Consider the following 19,161-nt stretch of genomic DNA (forward strand, 5'->3'; position numbering starts at 1 on the left):
CCCGGGACTGTGTGTGCCGAGCTCCGCGGCTGTGCCTGTGTGAGTAAAGGAGCGGTGCCGGGAGGCAGAGGCGAGCGCGGGCGAGCACGGCAGCGGGACGTCTACCGCGGCCGCGGCACCGGCAGCTGCATCGGCGGCGCTCGGTGTGGGGAAGCAGCGGCGGCGGCAGCAGCAGCAGCAGCAGCAACAGCAGCGGTCGTCTCAACGCCACCGGGGACGCCGAGGCGCTGCTGGTGGCACTGACATCTGCGGCCCTGCCTCTTCTCCCTCGCCCCCGGCCCTCCCCATGTGATCGGTCTTAATCCCGGCCGTGTGCGCGCGTGGGTCTCCATTCCGCGGTGCCCGGTCTCCGTGCCGGGGTGGGTACTCGTGTGTGCGCTTCTCCTCCCCATCCCCCTTCCCCCAAGAATAAAAGAAGAACCGGGAGGCGTGCTCAGAAAATAAATAAATAACCACCACACACGCGCAGCCCGGAGCGAGTCGGCGGGGCTGGCGGCGGCAGTGGAGGAGGAGTGAAGGCGGCGGCAGCGGAGGAGGGACGCGCGGAGAAGGCAGTAACTTTAAAGCCAGCTCAGAGCCCAGACCTCCAGCCGAGCGGTTTGCAGCGCGGCGGCGGCGGCGGCGTTGAGTGTCTGGCCCGCCGGTCCGGTGGGGGTGTGCAGTCGGACGGACAAGCAGCGCGTCGCTGTCCCCCGGCGGCTGGAGATGTCCGAGCCCAAGGCAATTGATCCCAAGTTGTCGACGACCGACAGGGTGGTGAAAGGTAAGCGGAGCGCCACGGTCGCTCGGGTGCACGGTGTGCCGCAGGCGCCCGGGCGGCTCGCCTCGCCTCCCCTCCCCCCCGCCCAGGGTTCTCCTCACCCAGCTCCAGCCACGGACCTTCTAGGATATTGTGCAACCCGCGAACCCCCTCCCCCGCGGCGCCCTTCCCCCACGCCTCCCTCTCAGCTCCACTTGGGGCATTTTTATTGACGGGGGTGTCAGTTGGCAAATGGCTGAGCCGCGGGGAGGCGGCGGCGGGGGTGGCGGTGGCGGTGGCGGGAGGGGGCGCCCCGGGGGTGGTTGCTGGCAGGGTGTAGCTGCTATGACAGAAATAGGAAGTGGGTGGCTGCTCGCAGGCTTGCATGGGATCGGGTTTATGGTTTTCTTTTGCAGAGGGAGGGGGTGATTTATGGCTTTTAAAAAATTAATATGGCATTTTTATGTGGCCGTGGCTTTCCACGGACTACCTCGCTGGGGCAGGGTTCTCTCGGTGCTCTATTGCAGCAATTCCCTCCGCGCCCCTTCCCCCTCCCACTTAAGGGCCTGCACAGGACTCGCGAGAGAGCGGGAGAGCGTGGGGGGAGCCTGGCGTTTCCTTCCGCGCGGGGCTGGGGTGGCGGTCCGAGGGAAGGTGGCCAAGGGGGATCGTGGGGGATCATGAGGCTGGGAACGACCGGAGAGCCCCTATCAATGCCGCCGCCGCCCCGGGATTCCCCCAAACGCCTGAGAACAACGTGAAAAGCCATTCTCCAACCTCTCTCACCACCGCTGACATCCTTCTGTCGCCCTGTCATTGCTCTTGAAGGGTTCCCCTCGCTTGCACCCCTTGGGAACCTCATCCCGCTTATTTTCTTCATGCCCCTGGCACCCTTTGTAACGGGCTATTTAATTCTCCACCCTTGGATTTTATGTATACACTCGGTGCAGGGATGGTTCTCTGATTGCTGGTGAAGAGAAGGCGAGATGCCAGGGGTGAGGAAGGGGACAAACTGTGGTCGCCCTCTCTATTGCACTGGAGAGAGAGATCCCACCGTCTTCATCACGTTCCAAGGTGGTGTGGGGGAGGAACCTTCGTAGGACTCTTGCAAGAATGAGGCAACAGAGCAGATCCACCAGGGTTAAGTAGTGTCCCTTAATTGTGGGGTCAGGACATGGAACATAACCGAGATGAACATGGACTGTGTGCGGAACGGGCCTCTGAAATTGGAAACTTGGCCGGTGTTGTGGGGTGTGTGTGTGTGGTGTTGTGTTATGTGTAGAGATGTTATCTGATGGGGCCAGAGCATGCAACTAGAGTGCAAGGCAATAAAGTCATTTGCACCAGGACCACTTAGGCTAAGTAACACAGCAGCCTAAAGACTACATAAGTCTCCCTGGGGTTTCAGAAAAGATCCTGTGCCTTTCAGTTTTAAAGTAATTGTGTGTGTGAAGTGTGTGTGTGTGTGTGTGTGTGTGTGTGTGTGTGTGTGTGAGTGAGTGTGAGTGTGTATGTGTGGTGAATGGGTGGCCGGGGACTCAAGGGGGAACTTGTGTTCTTTTTTTTTTTGAGAAAGAGAAATAAAATGTCTTCTTTTGTTTTGATTATATTGGAATAATTCCTGCTTCTGTGCAAGATTCACAGACCCATCAAAATAAGGAGGAAATAGTTTTGCAAAAATGATTCAAAATACGACTACAGTTAGATGCACAACTATGATTTTTTTTTTCTGCAGGCATGGATCCTTATGTAAACAGTCAAATCAAATTCATTCGAAAGAACTGTTTTGTATTAAAGATTTCTGTTGACATTTTCAAAAATGAAGACCTTTTACTGAAATATCAGAAAATGACCAAGATCTCCCTAATGTGTAAAGTTTAGGTTAGCTTCATTCTGTAGGTTAAGATTATTTATTCTCAAAACAATTAAGGTAAATTTACAGTTCCGTTAATTGCAGTCAATGTGTGGGCAATTAAAAAACAATCATGCACACTTACGGTCACATTTCTTTTTTTTTTAAATCACGAAATATGGATTCCTAATGTAAACATAAAGTTGTTATCAAGTGAGCAATGTGAAAATAATTGTTCATAATTCTGCCTTGGTGTCTTTGCCAGTTAATATGGTAACCATTTAACCACTCCATAGCTATTTTACCTTTTCCCCCATGCTATGTTGTTATGATTTTTCATTAGAAGTACACAGTTCTCAATAATTCCAGAAATTTGATCTACATATTTTTACACAAGTGAAATGGAAATGTGCGACAATAGACTCAAAAGATGAAAAGTTAATCTTGCATTTGTTTTGATAGGGATTCTGACGTAAATCTTAAATAAGGGATTTTGTTTATAGAAAAAACTTTTATTGATAAATCTGATTTTAAGGTGGGCACACTGATGCTATTTCTGTTATACTTTCTTGTTGATTATATTGTTGGCTTAAAAGGCATTCTTCAAGATTGTAGTCAACATTTGTCATACGTGAATTTTTTGTGATTAGTTATTTGAGAAAATCTATTTTGATCCTCTTGAATGTGAATACATATGCTCAGTAAGGGGAAAGTATATATTTACTGAGTGGAAAACAAATTATTAAGTGATTAATAATTTGTTTTCCACTCAGTATAGTAATATATAGTTTATAATAATATATAGTAATACTATATATTACTATATATTACTCAGTAGAGTAATATATAGTAATATATAGTAAAAAGTAGGTAATATATAGTTTATTAAACCAGTATTTACACCAAAATATTGCTAGAATTTCATTTCAGTTGTCAAGTCTTCAACACAGGATTATCCTTGAGGAAATATTTGTGCTACTTAGGTCTTCTCTCCTTTTCCAAAGAATTTATTGTAGTATTTGCTATGTATACATACAGAAATGAGAAACATTCAGCTCATTATTACCTTGGCATATCCTGATATTTGCTTACAGTTATCTTTATTGCTATGATCTGACTTTTGTTGTGTAGCAAATTGCTGTGTACAAATAAAGCTGTGCTTGTGGATTTTTCTGTGGTGATTTGTTGATACCTCTTTTGATTTGCACTTCCAGAATGCAACTTTAGAAAGGTAGGTTGAGTCTGAGTGTCAACTGTGTCATTTTTGAGGTTTGTAGAGTCTACCAAAGTGTATTCAAAGTCCCTAATCCATTTTCTAAACCTTATGAAAGGGAAGATAGAAGTGGGAGTGAGAAGTATTTATTTAGATTACCTCAAAACAGAAAAATTATTTCAATTAGTAAAACAGATGTTATTTTATTTTGACTGTTGTTCTTAGAAACAATAAAAAAGTATAAGAATTCAGAGAAAACATCTTGGAAAGGTATTTATTGGAAAGCAGAACAATTTGATTATTTACCGTTTTACATTATATTTTAAGGGACTATTTCATAGCTATAAGACAAAAGATTGAGGGTTATAAATAGAAGGGTAAACCATCTCCTTTTCCTTACCTTCAATATACTCTATAATCTGCCTTTCTTTGCAGTGGTACTCCACAGGCCTTGTTCTAAACTTTGGCTTCTCTTCATCGCTTTGTACTTATTCCTGCCTGGAATGATTTGTGTAGCCCTAACATTCTCTTGTGGCCATAGACCTTTGCTGTATGACAGTTAAAAATACATAGAGAAAATTAAGTTCTATGTGATGATAAGTGTGTTACTTTTTTTATGTATCTCTTCACGTCTTCAGGTATTTTGTTATAGGCCCTTTACCCTAATTGATTTTAATGGTAGAAATCTCAGATACCCTGGGATGCAGCTGAAGGATAACTTCTGGGTAGATTTCCTGAGAATCTCAGAAACTCTAGGCAGTGCACTGTTGTGCTTTGTGTAAGGTTACTATTGGCCACGGGGAACGAGCTTTTTTTCTTGTATACTGCCAGCTTATATACTCTTGGTGTAAACAGACACTCATAGGACAATTCTGGAAAGGTATCAAAGACCATTCAAGCAAGAAGTTGTAAGTAAAGTAAATTAATATTACATGAGGATTCAGGCTAGCCAGTATTTCTAGCTGAGAGACTAGTAAAACTACTTAAAATGAAAACAAGAATATGGTCCATCAGTTATAACTATCATGTGTGGTTCTGGAAATGGGGGAGTAAGTAGCCAATGTGCTTTTCTTAGTGATACAGCAAGAAAAGCTCATTGTGACTTTATTTTACTGAATTTTGTTACAACCAGTTGAGTTTCATGTGTCTGGTTTCCCATTTGAGTATAATGAAACCTTATTAATTCAGTATCATTAATTTAAATTTATTATGATTAAGCATCAGTGTTTGGTAGGTAAGTTTTGCATCAGTACTGGATGTGAAGAAAAGGTTCTGCTAATCTAATTAACTCATAGTGCTGTCAGGGATAATATACTTTAGAGAACAAATCCTTTTCAGGACTTAGTGAACAGCATGAAAATTCATGTTGTTAGTTACAGATCAGGTTGATTCATTAATATTTCCTTTCTGGACTTGTGTAAGGTAAATATACCACAAATTCATAGCTTTTAAAACATCTTGTAATCTTAAGGCTTAAGGCAACACCTTAGAGTTTAAGAAAATTCCAGTGGTTCTAAGTGTTATCAATAAAACATAAGAAGAACAGTTTTTATTGAAGTGTGGGGAAGAATCCTTACTTTAATGGACAATATATTTTAAGACACTCATTTAAAATGTGAAAAATTAGCACCTTAGAATCTAGCTAATGAGGTTTACTCTGTCATTGTTTATGTTAGTTGAAAAATATGCCTTTTAAAAATCTATTTGTTTATGACCTGTTTTGATTTATAATTTTAGAGATATGAAGTATGACTTGGATATACTGTGCATACATAACTTTTATAATTGGCCTCTTATGCTTTTCCTTATCTTTTTTGTGTCAGCATGTGTAAAGTTGAAACTAATTATAAAACCAAATAAAGAATCCATTTAGAGTGACCTCATTGGAAAATAGCATTGTTCTAGAGATATTCTCCTTTTATCAAATCCAGTTAAATTACCATTTTGAACGCTTTGTGAAATTGTATTGGACACCTCCAGAAATATGAAGAAAGGTGATGATTCATGATATGGAATTGGGATAATTACTAAAAATTTACTTTAAATCAACTTTTTCAGCAACTTTCTGGTATTGTATTCTTGTGCTATTTAAGGATATGGTGAGGTTTTGAGTCCCACTTTAGTGTCTTTTTAGGTTATGTATTATAACTCATCAGGCTCCTTTTCCCATATGTAAAGGACAATGATTATACCTACCACTCTGAGGACTAGAGAATCATTGAATGAGATATGGGAGTTTGAATGGTTATAGTTGGTCTTTCCTTTTGGGAATGGTGATTCAGTGACTGCTAAGACAGAATTACAAATGACAACATGTTATGTATTTTCAGGTCACTCGAGAATAGTAAGAACCAGTAATATTGAAAACCATGAATGCCTTGGGTCTACAACAGTAGCTTATGATGACGCTTATTTGTATGTTTAAAGAAATGGAGACAGAATAGATAGAATGGGACAGGTAGGACTAGACTACAGGTAAGTGGAAGCAAATTTTTCCTTGAACAAAGAGGCTCTTCTTGAAAATATTTTTGAAAATTGATACCTCCTTTTTGGATGTATTTTAAGTTGTCATCACACTTTGTTTTCTATTTTGTTTTACTAAATTACTAACCATGTAAAATAATTTGATACATTTCTACACCAGCAGAATTATAACATTCCTGTGATGAATATAATAATTTGGTTTGATTTTGACATGAGAGTCATTGAAGAAATACTGTTAAACATTGTTACCCCCCCCCCCCTAAAAAATAGACACAGAAGTAGAAACAGCATATTTACTTACTTTTATTTTGAAGAGTGCTGTTGTAAGCCTCTTAGCCTGTACCTCAGATAATGACCAACACTGTTGCTCTGGTCTGAGGATTTTGTTAATTTGTGGAGATCAGTTGGGCAAAAATATCAACCAGTGCTTCTTAGGTATTTCACTCCTTTTTAAAATCCAGTCTTTAGGTGGGAATGATATAGGCACCAAGATAGGATTTCAGTTTATAAATTTAGTCTCTAGTACTTTTGATGTTTTCAGCAATTTTAATTTATTTTCTAATAGTTTTTGCCTCCTATATGAAGCTATCAATTATATTTCATATAAGAAATAAAATTTTAAAATTCCACATTCTTCTATGGTTGAATTTTCTGAATAATGGCTTAAATCAGATGTACTGTCAGCTTGAAGACCTAGATCCACTGCTAAGATCTCAAATTCATTTTTGCAGATGTGCACTTCAGTAGCAGAAACCTTAGATATTAAAAAAAACAAAAATGCTGACTGAGGAAATGGCAACAAATTATTAAAATGCTGCATTTTTGGAGTTAAGGAGGGTTTATTGAAACTATCATAGAGAGGGATAGAACTTTACACATTTCTTCTTTTTATTTCCCTAAGCCATGATTTTGATTCACAGCAAAATAATCTGCTTTTAAAGATGGTCAGTTGGGTTTTCTGTCAAACTCTGTGTTACAACTGGGAATGTTGCATGTGTCTGTAAAAAAGAGTACAACAAACAGGGAGACATCAGGGATTTATAAAAATTGCCTCTAATTTATGATATACCACCTTACAATGTTTGTTAATTTCAGGTACTTTCTGCAGTTATGAAACCAGAAGAAGGATGTTTGGCCTTCAGAGAGTTTTATTTATATGAAACTAAATTAAGAAAATAACATCAACTCTAAAAGTTTAAGACTTAAAGAGAGTCTCTATCTGTATTGCCCCAGTGTTTTTCTTCTTTTTTGGTGGTGGGGGAGGGGGTGAGTTTTGTGTATGGGACAGAAGGAATTCCTAGTTCTTATTTTAAATGTTTGGATATTTTTTATGTAACATTAGAATATTTTGTAAATTCTATGTCTGTTTTTAAACTATGTCTGTCAGGTTGCTGTGTATTCTTGGAAATGCTTAAAATGATTTGTTACTAAGCATATTTAAAGTTATAGTTTGGAAATGTGGTCATTGGAATGGTGGTATCTAGCTCAATGCCTTGCTTTTTATGCACTGAATAAATTTTTGTTGAATAATTTGGACATTGCAGAGTTACCTTCTGAAACAATAAATGGAGATAAATTATATATTTATTTTGAGTCATTATGTCAAGTTCTGATTCCTTGTAAATGGTTCTGCTTGGTGACTGGTGAATGGAGTGCTTCCATCTCCAGCCAATCATGGAAGGGAGCATGAGGTGAGGAGAAGGCATTAATAAGGTGACACAGTTAGGTTGAGGGCAATTTTGTTGGTCATTTGAACTGACTTTATTCTTGCTAAATTTAAAAGGCTGAATTCTTTTCACCTTAGCTTATTAGCTTGAACTTGAAAGCTTTCTTTCAGTTTTTGTTGTATTTCCCCTTAGGCTAATCAATTTTTGACAAGTGAGAAAAGATATGTTAATCACTCAGTGTTGGATTTATTGGGTGAGTTATATATTTTAATTATTTCCCAAACCTGGACTTGAAGAGAAAATGACCTGGCATATTTGATAGAAAACAACAACAACTCACCCAAAACAAAATCCAGAAAACCCCAAATTAAAAAAAAAAAAAGAAGAAGAAGAAGAAGAAAAAAACATTTCTTTGTAATATAGAAATGTTGCCTTTTCCCATATAATCTCCTGCCTTCCTCTGGCCCCCAAAATGTCATTGGATCCTACCCAAGGGAAAGATTTATGGGCTATGAGAAGTTTTTTTTTTTTTTTTTTTTTTTTTTTTTAAAGTGTCACCAACTCTGCTGACTTTTTATTTTCTCCTTAGTGGGCTTTGAGCCATCTAGTGACATTTGTTTTTAAACATCTTGTAAGCTATTCCATTTTATGAAATTAAGTTAAAAGCATAATACATTCTCTTAAAAAGGATAGGTCCTGAGTCAGGATTTCAAGTATGTGTTATTTTTTTGGTCTGCTTATTAACAAGGAAATTAAATTTTTAAAAAATGATACAGTCTTGTATTGTTGGTTATTTATGTATCATTAATGCTATTAAAGTACACACATACCTTTTCTGTGTGGGCTTAATTATTGTGATAACAGTAGTTGTCCTTTTCATTCAGTTCTGTTCATTTGTCATCTACTCTGGAATTTGCCCCTCCTGACATCTTTAGTTGGGGAAAAGGGAGTCAGCCTCTTCAATTCACTTTGATAAGAGCAAGTTGCTCTGATGATTTGTTTACTTGTCTGCCTCTCTTCCCTAGGAAGTGAAAGGCCTTGGAGAGAGCAGCCAACTTATGTTCATACCTTAAGGTCTAGCACAGAGCCTGCTATAGAACAGGCTTTTGATACCTGGTTGTTAAATGAATGAAGTAACAGGCAAAGGATAAGATAGACATAAAAGTTTTCTTTTTTTTTTTTTAAACCCAGAGCAGTTTTAACCACTGAGCCACATCCCCAACCCATATATATATATATATATATATATATATATATATATATATATTTTTTTTTTTTTTTTTTTGTTTTTTTTTTGTTTTGTTTTTGTTTTGTTTTGTTTTGAGACAGGATCTCACGAAATTGCTGAGGCAGGCTTTGTGTTTGTTGATCCTTCTGCCTCAGCTTCTGGAACCACTGGGATTACAGGCATGCACCACTGTGCCTGGCAAAGTTTTTAAATTATATAGAGTTCTAGTTTGAAAATTTATGGATCTTGTCATGGTCAGCTCACAGACATCTAATGAATCTCTTGATTTGTAAGCCTCAATCCTGTAAAAGTGTGTTTTCATGTGTTTTTAAAATGCTCTGTTTTATTAACTGGGCTTTTATAGTTTTTGCCCAATAGCCAGAATGTACAAGCATAATTGGTAGGAGTGCCTTTCCCAGAGGATTGAGCAGTTTTTAGTGGATTTGTGTAGGTCAAAAGGTGTATAGGCTAATTTTCTCCAAGATAGATGATGGCTTACTTCTCAGGAAGACTAGTGATTATACTAATTTGGGGGAGGGCTAGGTGACAAGCAATTAGGAAGTCTAGATTATACTTTACAATGTGTAAATGCAAATGAATAAAAGTTAATAAGTTTGGGAATTAGAGATGTAAAACACATTGCACACCCAGATAGGAGGTGACTGAGTGTGTATATGCCAACAATAAATCTTCAGCCCGGGCATGAGTACAGACTACTCATAGTTCTCCCCCATCTACCCAGTGACTGATGTCTAGAAAAGCTCAGCTCCAGAATTTACACCCATGAGGAGGCAGCATACGAGGCACCTATTCTCAGTTCTGTCCTTACAGATGATCACTGAACCTTTACTATCCAAGATTTGTCCACTGGCTTCTGTTTAAATTAGCTGGGCAGGTTGGAGTTTCTGAGCTCCTTTTGATTTTCATTCTGAAACAATACTTATAGTCTCAGATGGTCTGGGACTGACTTTATCTCCCTAGCACAGGATTATTTTCTATTCAAGGTGTGGAAGACTGAGCAAAGTACAGTTTCAAACATAAAATCTTTTTAAACTTCTATCTGCATTCACCAATTGGGAATGAATCTGTGGCTTTCACCTCTGGTTAGAATTATTCCTGAATATTCTGTTTCATCTCACATGCCCTTCTAGAAGTGCAAGGGTAAAGTTTTGGAGTATGTTTTTTTTTTTAAATGTCTCTTTGATGATTAAAGAACTTTAAATTGTAATAGGAACTGAAAGATTATACAGGCTGAATCTGAAAAGGGTGAGTGGTGATTTAACTAAGGTTCTGAAAGTTAGAGGCCCTCTTTTTGTAGTAGTTCACATTCAGATGTTGTTCACCATTCCTGTCACTGAAGAAGAGAAAGCAGAATTTGGAAGCATCAGAAAATTGGGTGGCATATTTAAAAAATTTTAACCAGGTAGCAACATTTAACAGTCGAATGGATTATGGGGATCTTGTGAATGGAGAGAATGGATGATTCTCATTTATTTTAGTTCTAACTGGGAACCTGTTTGCTAAGGCATAGTCTAATTCTAACATTATGAGATTTTCAAAACTGCAAGGAACTTTGGAAACCTAATTTGACCATGTGGCCCACAACCAGTCCTTTTTGTGCTGGGGAGGAGTATTGAAAGGGATAAGGGAAAACTTTTATTTGTTATACCTGCTTATGTCTGAGCCTGTGTATGAAAAATACAACTCATAGAATTGAAAGGTGCACCAGAATTTTAGCACAGGCCACTCCCCATGTGGGCCCCTGTGTCTAGCCTCCTGGACAGGGCAATCTAGCCACTACATGTTACATTTCTAGTGAGAGGGAGAAGTCTCCTTAAGACCTTTTGCTTATCATAGACATCTCTGCTTACAAGCAATGTTTCCTTATGCTTGAATACAATCGGACTCTCTGGATACACACTTGTTGTTCTTAGAATTGCCTTATAGGGTTCCAGAGAATGAGGCTCATCAATTTTCCTCTGAGAGCTCATTTAATAATTAAAAACTGTTCTTATTCTTAAGTCTTCTAAGTGTCTCCCCCTGCAGGGTAATTTCTTGGTCATCTTGTATTGTAGAGGCCTTCCTTTAAATCCAAGTCAGGTTGTTTGGATCCCTTGAAAATGGAAAAGTAGACAGAGGTTCTTCTTGGCCAGTTTCTCATACCTTGCCCATCTGTGTCTTCATGCTAACTTTAAAGCTGTCTAGGATTCAGAAATCTCAAAAGGTGGGCCCAGCCCTGCGTCCCATAATGTCCCTTGGCTGCACAAGGATTGCCACTGCCACGATATTCTTCAATCTCGTGCCTTTTCTATTGAAATTCCCTTTATTTTCTCCCAGACCCTGCGGCTTCAAGGTGTCAAATACCTAATCCCTATTAGTAGGAGGATCCAAGAAAACATGGGTAGCTCTTGCATTTTAACATCACTTTCTAAGGTAGAGTTTTTCACATTTTATTTATAATAGGCAAGTAATAAAAAACAGGATGCTAGCATGGCGCCAAGATGGTGTCAGTAGGGATAATTGAGAGGACACTCTTGCCTGTTTACTTTTCAGATCACATCACACCACGAAGGCAAGTCAGCCTTGACCAGAGCAAAACCTGCCTCTTCTGCCTGCTCTCACTTGTGCCTGGTCTTTGATGGTTGTTGATACAGAGCTTCTACAGTCATTGAATTTCATTAACCTATGGATTCCTTTGTAATTTGATAATAAGTTTAAGTTTCACTGCGACTTGAAGGAGGCCAGTGGCAACCTGCTGTGGTGTCATAGCATTTCTGTGTTAAACTCAGCTCTGAGGTGTTAACTGCTGATAACAACATACAAAGTTTGCAAATGCCTAACCTAATTTAAAAATATATCCATATAAGCTAGAGTGGATTTGAGTTCAACCTCAAAATATTAATTTCACTTTCATTCTGTCATGAAGAGGATGGAGCTGTATCTGTCAGGGTGGGCATCATGCATAAGCTGCTGTCTCCTTGCTTTTAAGAAGATCCCTTAAATCTTTGTGGATTTTATACTTTCTTGTATATTCCTGAACCTTTTTTGATGATAATTTATTAAAACATGGATTCACCCATGCTAATGTTATGTGCAGGTGAATTTCATGTCACGTGCCTCCCTGGGAAGAAGTCTGTGGCCTGTAATGGGAGAATGTACTGTTGCTAGTCAGGTCTGTAAATTGAGTAGATATTGACACATTCAGCTAGGCGCCTTGGGTGACTTCAGAATGTTCTCTGAAGCTTCCCTCCTTAAACATCTCCTGGGGACTACTATGTCTGAAATTCTATTATCGGTTCTTTGAGAGAAAATTGGCTCTTTTGGATAAAAGTTTCAAAAGTAACTCGTTTTTTAAAAAACATAGTTTAGTGTGTTGATTAGTTTAAATTTTCTTCCCTTTGGTATTGTTGAAACTAGGAACAATCTTGTATTTCTGGAGATTTTTAAGAGTATGAACTGTCATGCTTCATTTTTAAACTCTCATGACATATTTTTTATAATTATCACTCAGTCTTCCAAACTGCCTTCCCTCCATCTCCAGTATAATAAAATTATCTCATTTGGTGAATAGATTCACTTATTAAGTATAAAATGACTTAAAACATTTTCCCTTATCAAAACATCCATCTTCTCATCCATCCATCCATCCATCCATCTGTTCATGTGTGCATCAAAGTTTTAGTGCCTGCTGTTTGCCTAGGATTTGTACTATGTTCTTGGACCCAATAAAAAGTAAGCAATCTCTGAACATGACTGCCCAGTGTGGGAGGCAAAAGTGACTTTAACATGGCAATATAAGTTGTAATTACTTCACTAGCAGAAGGTACAACATGCTGTGGAAGGGCGGTAATGAGACTGATTAACTTTTCATAGACTTTCCTTTCATTTTTGACAAAAATATATTTAACCAATATTAATATTCTCTGGTGTACTGTATATAGATAGATGTTACGACATGGAGCTTATTTTATAATAGAGGTAGCATGGAGGGTGTTGCAAAGAACTGATGGGTGTTTCTGTATCTGGAATTCTGAAGCTATGGTAAGGGATCTTTGAGTAGCATATAGTGAAATAGAATCAGGCTGTCGAGGGTGGAAGTGACTATAAATGTCAACTAGTTAAATTATCTTTTAAAAATTATGTTCCTATTAGATGGTTGGAAGCCACTTATCCCCACCCATCCTCCTCAAAAAAAAAAAAAAAATTCCAGTGGTAGGAAGGCAGCATCAGAATGTGGAAAGAGCATTAGTTTACTGCTGGATAAAACTCACATTTAAATCCTGCATTCTGTATATGCCAACTTGTGTGTCCATGGACAAATCATGTAACTACCTTGAACCATTTGTCTTACTGAAAATTAGAAAGGATAATGCTCATATTGCAACTTTGTAGCAATGAGAGGAATGGTAGGTAAAATGCCTAGTCTGGTGTTAAGAGCCCAGAATATGTTTGATGTTATTTTATTGTTGGACAGCTCCTTTGAAAGTCAAGCTTTCAAAATTACTTCTAGAAGTAATTTGCCTTAAAGTATACACTTCCTCATTTCCTGTCCACTGTCAAATCCACTGTATTTTGGGGCCTTTTGCCATTTCACTGTGACAGTTGGCAAATGTTAGCAGTGGCTGTCCAGTTTCTGGTTCTGTGATCTTTGATATGATTGGCCACTTCCTCCTTTTTGAAACATCGTCTTTACTAGCTTTGATGAGTTTTTATCTTTCTTTGGCTTGTTTGCCAGATCCTAAGGGCTGATATTCTTCTATTCCTTTATGAGTTCTTCCAGGCATTATTTGTCTTATGGGGTTGATTGCTACTTGTAAACTGATGACTAGCACATCTATAGTTGCAACCTAGTTTTTTTCTCGGGAACTGTCTCTCAAACCCCACCACAGTTGCTGTAGATGAATATGATGAAAATGAAGTGGGGTTCCCTCTTTTCTACCGTGGGTGATGTTACCGCCATCTGTCCTATCAGTTAAACATGCCACTCAGTTCAGGCCTTTGAAATACTTTACTTATACAGCAGCTTCCCCACTGCATTCTCTTTCGACCTTATCTGTTTGCAGGCACTCATTTTCGTGCATTGTTACAACAGTGCTTTTAAAATTTGCTTTCAGTTGTCCCATGTTTTTCTTACTGACTTGTAGGGATAGGGATTCTTCATATATTTGACCCTAGGTACGAATTCTGAAAACATTTATTATAAAGCATGTGTCACTTTGTACTGCATTTAAGTCTCCAGTTTATTAGATTATAAGTCAATGAGAGTCTAAAGGAGATTTTTATTCCTATATGTGTTCTGAATGTTTATCTGTGTTTAATCTACAATAGAAGTTGATTGAAATGAACTAAACTTAAAAATCCAAATCAGACCTTCCATGCAACTTTTTTTTTAATCTCCAGTGTGAAACTTTTATGAATCCATTAGGCACAGCTCTCTGTGCTACCTCCTGTATTTTGTACACAGTGCATCACCAATGTTTGCACATGTTTTTCTTCCTTAACTGAAATATTGAGGGCAAGGTCTTATCCACTTGATTTCCCTAGTGCTTAGCCTGATGCTTGGCACATAATTCTGTTTTTTTTTAATGATAAATTAGAGAAGATACTACTGTATCTCACAAAAATATAATAATATTGGTACCATTTTCTTTCAGTATGATACTTTCAAATTAATACAGCCCAAGTTGAGTCACTTTATTAAATACCCTTGATTTAAAAAAAATACCTTCCCTTCTCATTCCCCTTGCCAGGTCATTTTCATGTGAAGAATTCATAAGCCAGGTCTTCTTTATGGTGAAGTTTGTTAAGTATTTTATAATTCTAAATGCAAAACCTTAATACCTCAGTTTCATTCAATGCTATCTTTATCCTCCGATTCTTGTTTTTTTTTTGATTTTTTTTAAAAAAAAATTTAGTTTCTTCTATCTATTTATTTTAGTTATTTGCTCTCATATATGTCAATAGATTTGTCTAGGCATTTACCTAAACCTGCCTACCAAATTAATTTTTGGAGAAAATTTGGATTAGTGAATTCACAAATTTTTATTTTAGGTTCTGCATATGTAACACAGGACAAATTACCACATGTTTTAGTTAAAAGTTTATGGCTTCTATAAAAATAAAAATTCAAAGAGGCACTTGAGCAATTGTTGCCCTTGGTATATCTTTAATATTTCTCTATGGCTATAGTTTGGAATTATAAAATTTTTAAAAAGGTCCAATTTCTTTGCCTACCTTGTGCTTTATTTTGATTTTTTGTGACTTCACAGAGTTGGAAGAAATGTATATTCCAGGGACAATGATTAGAGAGTTTGTTAGTTTTTATTGGCATATGATTTGTAATGTATTTTATTTCACATATGCTTTTTTACCTTTTGGTACCAGGAATTGAACCCATGGATTCTTAACCTCTGAGACATATCTCCAGCCCTTTTTTATTTTTTTTTATTTTGAGATGGGTTCTCCCTAAGTTGCTTAGGGCCTTGCTTAGGTACTAAGATTGGCTTTGAACTTGCAATCTTCCTACCTCAGCCTCTCAAATTGCTGGGATTACAGGTGTGTACCACTGCACCCAGCTTCACACTCACTTGTGAAGAAAACTCTTTATTAATTTGTAGGCTACTTTACTTTTTTGTAGGATCTTGCTTAAAGTAAATACATGAATAATAAAGAGCTTTTACATCTTTTGAACTTTCTATTCTAACAATAATAATAATAATAATAATAATAATAATAATAATAATAATAATATATGTGCCTAGCATAAGCATTTCTTCACTTTTAAGTGCCTTGTTCAAGGTCACCTCATGAGTAAGTGGTGAAATGGGCATTTGGATTCTAGTAGTTTTGACCTCAAACCCTGGCTTTGACTGCAATAATATTAATTTGAGGGGAAGTTGAGACAGATTCATTGAACAGTGTGGGAAGATTCATTCCTGTGAATTGATAGAAAAAGAGACTGTATTAGGAATTTGTTTTTGTATAAAACACCAGCTGCTGGAAATAATTTTGTGGAACATCATTGGGAAAAAAATCTAGTAATGTAGTGGGCAAGTATTTTTGTCTCTTTTAAAATATGTAGCTGAGGCTTATACATAGTGAGACTAGACTATAAACAAGGCTTTACTTGACATCAACTGACCTTACCTTGGAGTCACAACACAAACTAATCCGAAACATAAGAAGAAGTGCTATGAATTACATGAAGGAGTCATTTTTACTGGACCTTAAATTTTGCCTCTAGGTTAAAACTATGAAAAATAAATCTAGTGCTAGTTATCGCATGCCTCTGGCCTTCTCTGTAGAGACTGATTTTTTTATATTCATTTTCATATTTTTGTCACTAAAGCAAATAAAGGAAGCCACACATAGCTAAAGTGAAAGCCACTTCAAGGAGTCCTCACATGAAACATTTTGAGAAAAGAGTTATGTGGTTTCATTGTAACATCTTAGATGCAAATGTGAATTGTTTTGAGATCAGAATTTTTTATATACTGCTTTTAACTACTCTGTAACATGATAAACGTTTAAAGCTAGCCCAGTTGAAATTTTAAACTGAGTAAAAGAAATGCTTTACAAGAAAAGGGTGGTGATTCAGAATTTTAATGCTCCTTCCTTGGCGGGTCTTCCATGGCAGGTGATTAGAGAAATTTGTATTTTGTGCATGATTGATAAACATATTTCTGAATTAGATGAACCTGGTTTGACTGACTTTTGAGAAATCCTGTGGTTGAGTAGTTGCAGGTCCTACCTGTAGGTGTAAGGGGAGATTTAGCACCCTGCTTGATTCTCTGGGTCTTTCAATTCAGGGAGCTGAAATTTCATACTGGGGCATCTTACTTTCCCTTGCTTCCTGATGAATGCCTCTGCATGTGGGAAGATTTATTCCCTGCAGGAATCAGCATGGATTCCTATTTTCTTTTTCTTCCCTTTTTCTCCCTGTGACATTTTTGTGAACCTGGGACTTCAATATGACTTCTTATCTTTCTTTCCTTTTTTTTTTTTGGTTGTTGTTTATAAATGTGTTTGTTAACATGTACATGAAAAAATTCAAATAACTTTGTTTTTAAATAGGAGTACAGCTAGGATGTTTTATTGAAGGTTCTTGTTTTGTGAACTAATATTTATTGAAATGTAAGGTTTTTCATGGCCTGAAAAACCAAAATATACATTACACCTTTCCTGCTATGTGTGTTTATTTTAATACTGAAGCCAGACTTTGCCTGAAATAAGCTTTACCTTATAAGGGCATTGATTTTTGACATATGATTATGCCCAGTGTTTATTATTGCATACATAGATAATTTGAATGGTATAAGTATAGCAAATATCAGCTAAGACTATATCCAAATAGGAATATCTAAGTAAAATAACCAAGGCTTAAACATACCAATGGATGCATATATGAAGAAAGTATGAAAATATGTAAGACACAAATGTGAATACTGTTTTTTAAAATGTAGATTAAATCTGTGTCTTGTGAGTGAAAATTGAATTTGGAGATTAACTTAAAGAGCACTTTTTAAATTTTTTTTTGAGAATTCCACAGGTCAATACTTTACTGTTTTTGCTCTTTCTTGACCTCATGAGGGAGGTTGAATATTTGTACATTCCAGGCTTCTGAGATTTTCTTATGGGAAAGGCATGCTAGCATCCCATTCAGTCACTGTGTTTCATAAGAATTCAATTGAGATGAACAGAAGTAAAGTTCTTATGCGTATCCTTGTACAAATTAAAAAGAGAAAATGTACATAAATTGTGTTGTGTTTATTCACTATTTTTAATGATGCTTTTCACTCTTGTGCTAAGCTATGTATTGTGACTCTTATGCTTAGCTATGTATTGGTATTATGTATTGTTAGAATTGTGTCCTTTCTTATCAAGGTTTTCAGCTGTGAGGTTTTGTGAATGATTTATTTCCAGAATGATGAAATTTTCACCAATAATGTATATTTTTAAATGATTATGTAATTATGCTGCAGATAATAAAGAGTACCATCTGTTCTTATTTGGATTCTGGCCTATGAAGAGATTCCTCCAAAGGTGATATTTTGCTTTTGATGATTTGGCCTGTATTCAAGGTATTACTTTCCCCCCAAATGTCATCCCCAGCTACTGCTCAGGGATTTTGGCAAATGGAAGAGAGTGAACGGGAGGAGAATCTATGTTACTCTCAGACGACATTGTCATATACAGAAGTTAGCAGAGATGCTTAATTGCAGGGCACCCGCATTGATCATGGTGTCAGGCCACTAGACTTCTCACGCATGCTGTCAAGACATGGCATTCTGGGTGTTCTTTAAGTGTTACTTATTGCTATTTCTGATGGAATCTGGTCCAGAACATTACGAAAGAGGTAACAGGAAGAACTGTAAAGGCCTTATCATTTCGCATTGTCTTCATTCAGGACTCATCTACTCCTATTTTGGAAGCACTCCTTGTTCTTCTCTTACATTGGACTGATTTGGATTCAAACTAAGTTTATCTCTATGATGTGATCTGTTTGGTGTCAGGCTTTTCCACATTTTTCTTTTCAACCTCAAGACAATCCCCTGAGGTTGTTAAGATGGGAACTCATTCTGAAGTCTGAGAGTAAGTTAGTTCAATGATTTGCTCATGATCACAGAGCTGTTCAGTGGTGAAGTTCAGATTCAAAACCAGAACTGAATTTATTTTGAAAAATTTTAAGTATACTTAGTAGATAGAAGAAGAGGACATTTAGCCTATTCCACAGAGTAACTATGGAGATTTTACTACATTTCCTTTGTTCTTTTTTTTTCTTTTCTTCTCCTTCATCTCTCTCTCTCCCTCCTTCCTCCTCCTTCCTCCTTCTTTATTAAAGTATTTAAAAACAAATCCCAGGCATCATGTTATCAAATGCATAAACTTTCTCTATGGGGTTGATGTTTTGTCTTTAAATGAAATGGTCAGAGTATAGGAGAGCATGCCATATAGAAAAAACTTATTTTTCAGTAAATC

The 19,161-nt window shown here is 37.5% G+C and overlaps 1 protein-coding gene across 3 annotated transcripts in view; it reads left to right on the top strand.

Moving 5' to 3' along the window:
- The window catches only part of Ppp3ca (protein phosphatase 3 catalytic subunit alpha), a 305,087-nt gene that overhangs the window by 551 nt on the left and 285,375 nt on the right, over positions 1-19,161 (top strand). Inside the window, exon 1 of one of the 3 annotated variants that reach the window (XM_078021873.1) lies at positions 16-763. The exons of 1 other annotated variant lie outside the window; for it this stretch is intronic. In XM_078021873.1, coding sequence (XP_077877999.1) covers positions 706-763 — 58 coding nt within the window. In that variant the 5' untranslated portion in view covers positions 16-705. Of the gene's footprint in view, positions 1-15; positions 764-19,161 lie in introns of those variants that run through there. One more of the 3 variants, XM_078021874.1, reaches the window with a different exon arrangement.

Source organism: Ictidomys tridecemlineatus, chromosome 9 (genome assembly GCF_052094955.1).
Source record: "Ictidomys tridecemlineatus isolate mIctTri1 chromosome 9, mIctTri1.hap1, whole genome shotgun sequence".
Taxonomy (NCBI): domain Eukaryota; kingdom Metazoa; phylum Chordata; class Mammalia; order Rodentia; family Sciuridae; genus Ictidomys; species Ictidomys tridecemlineatus.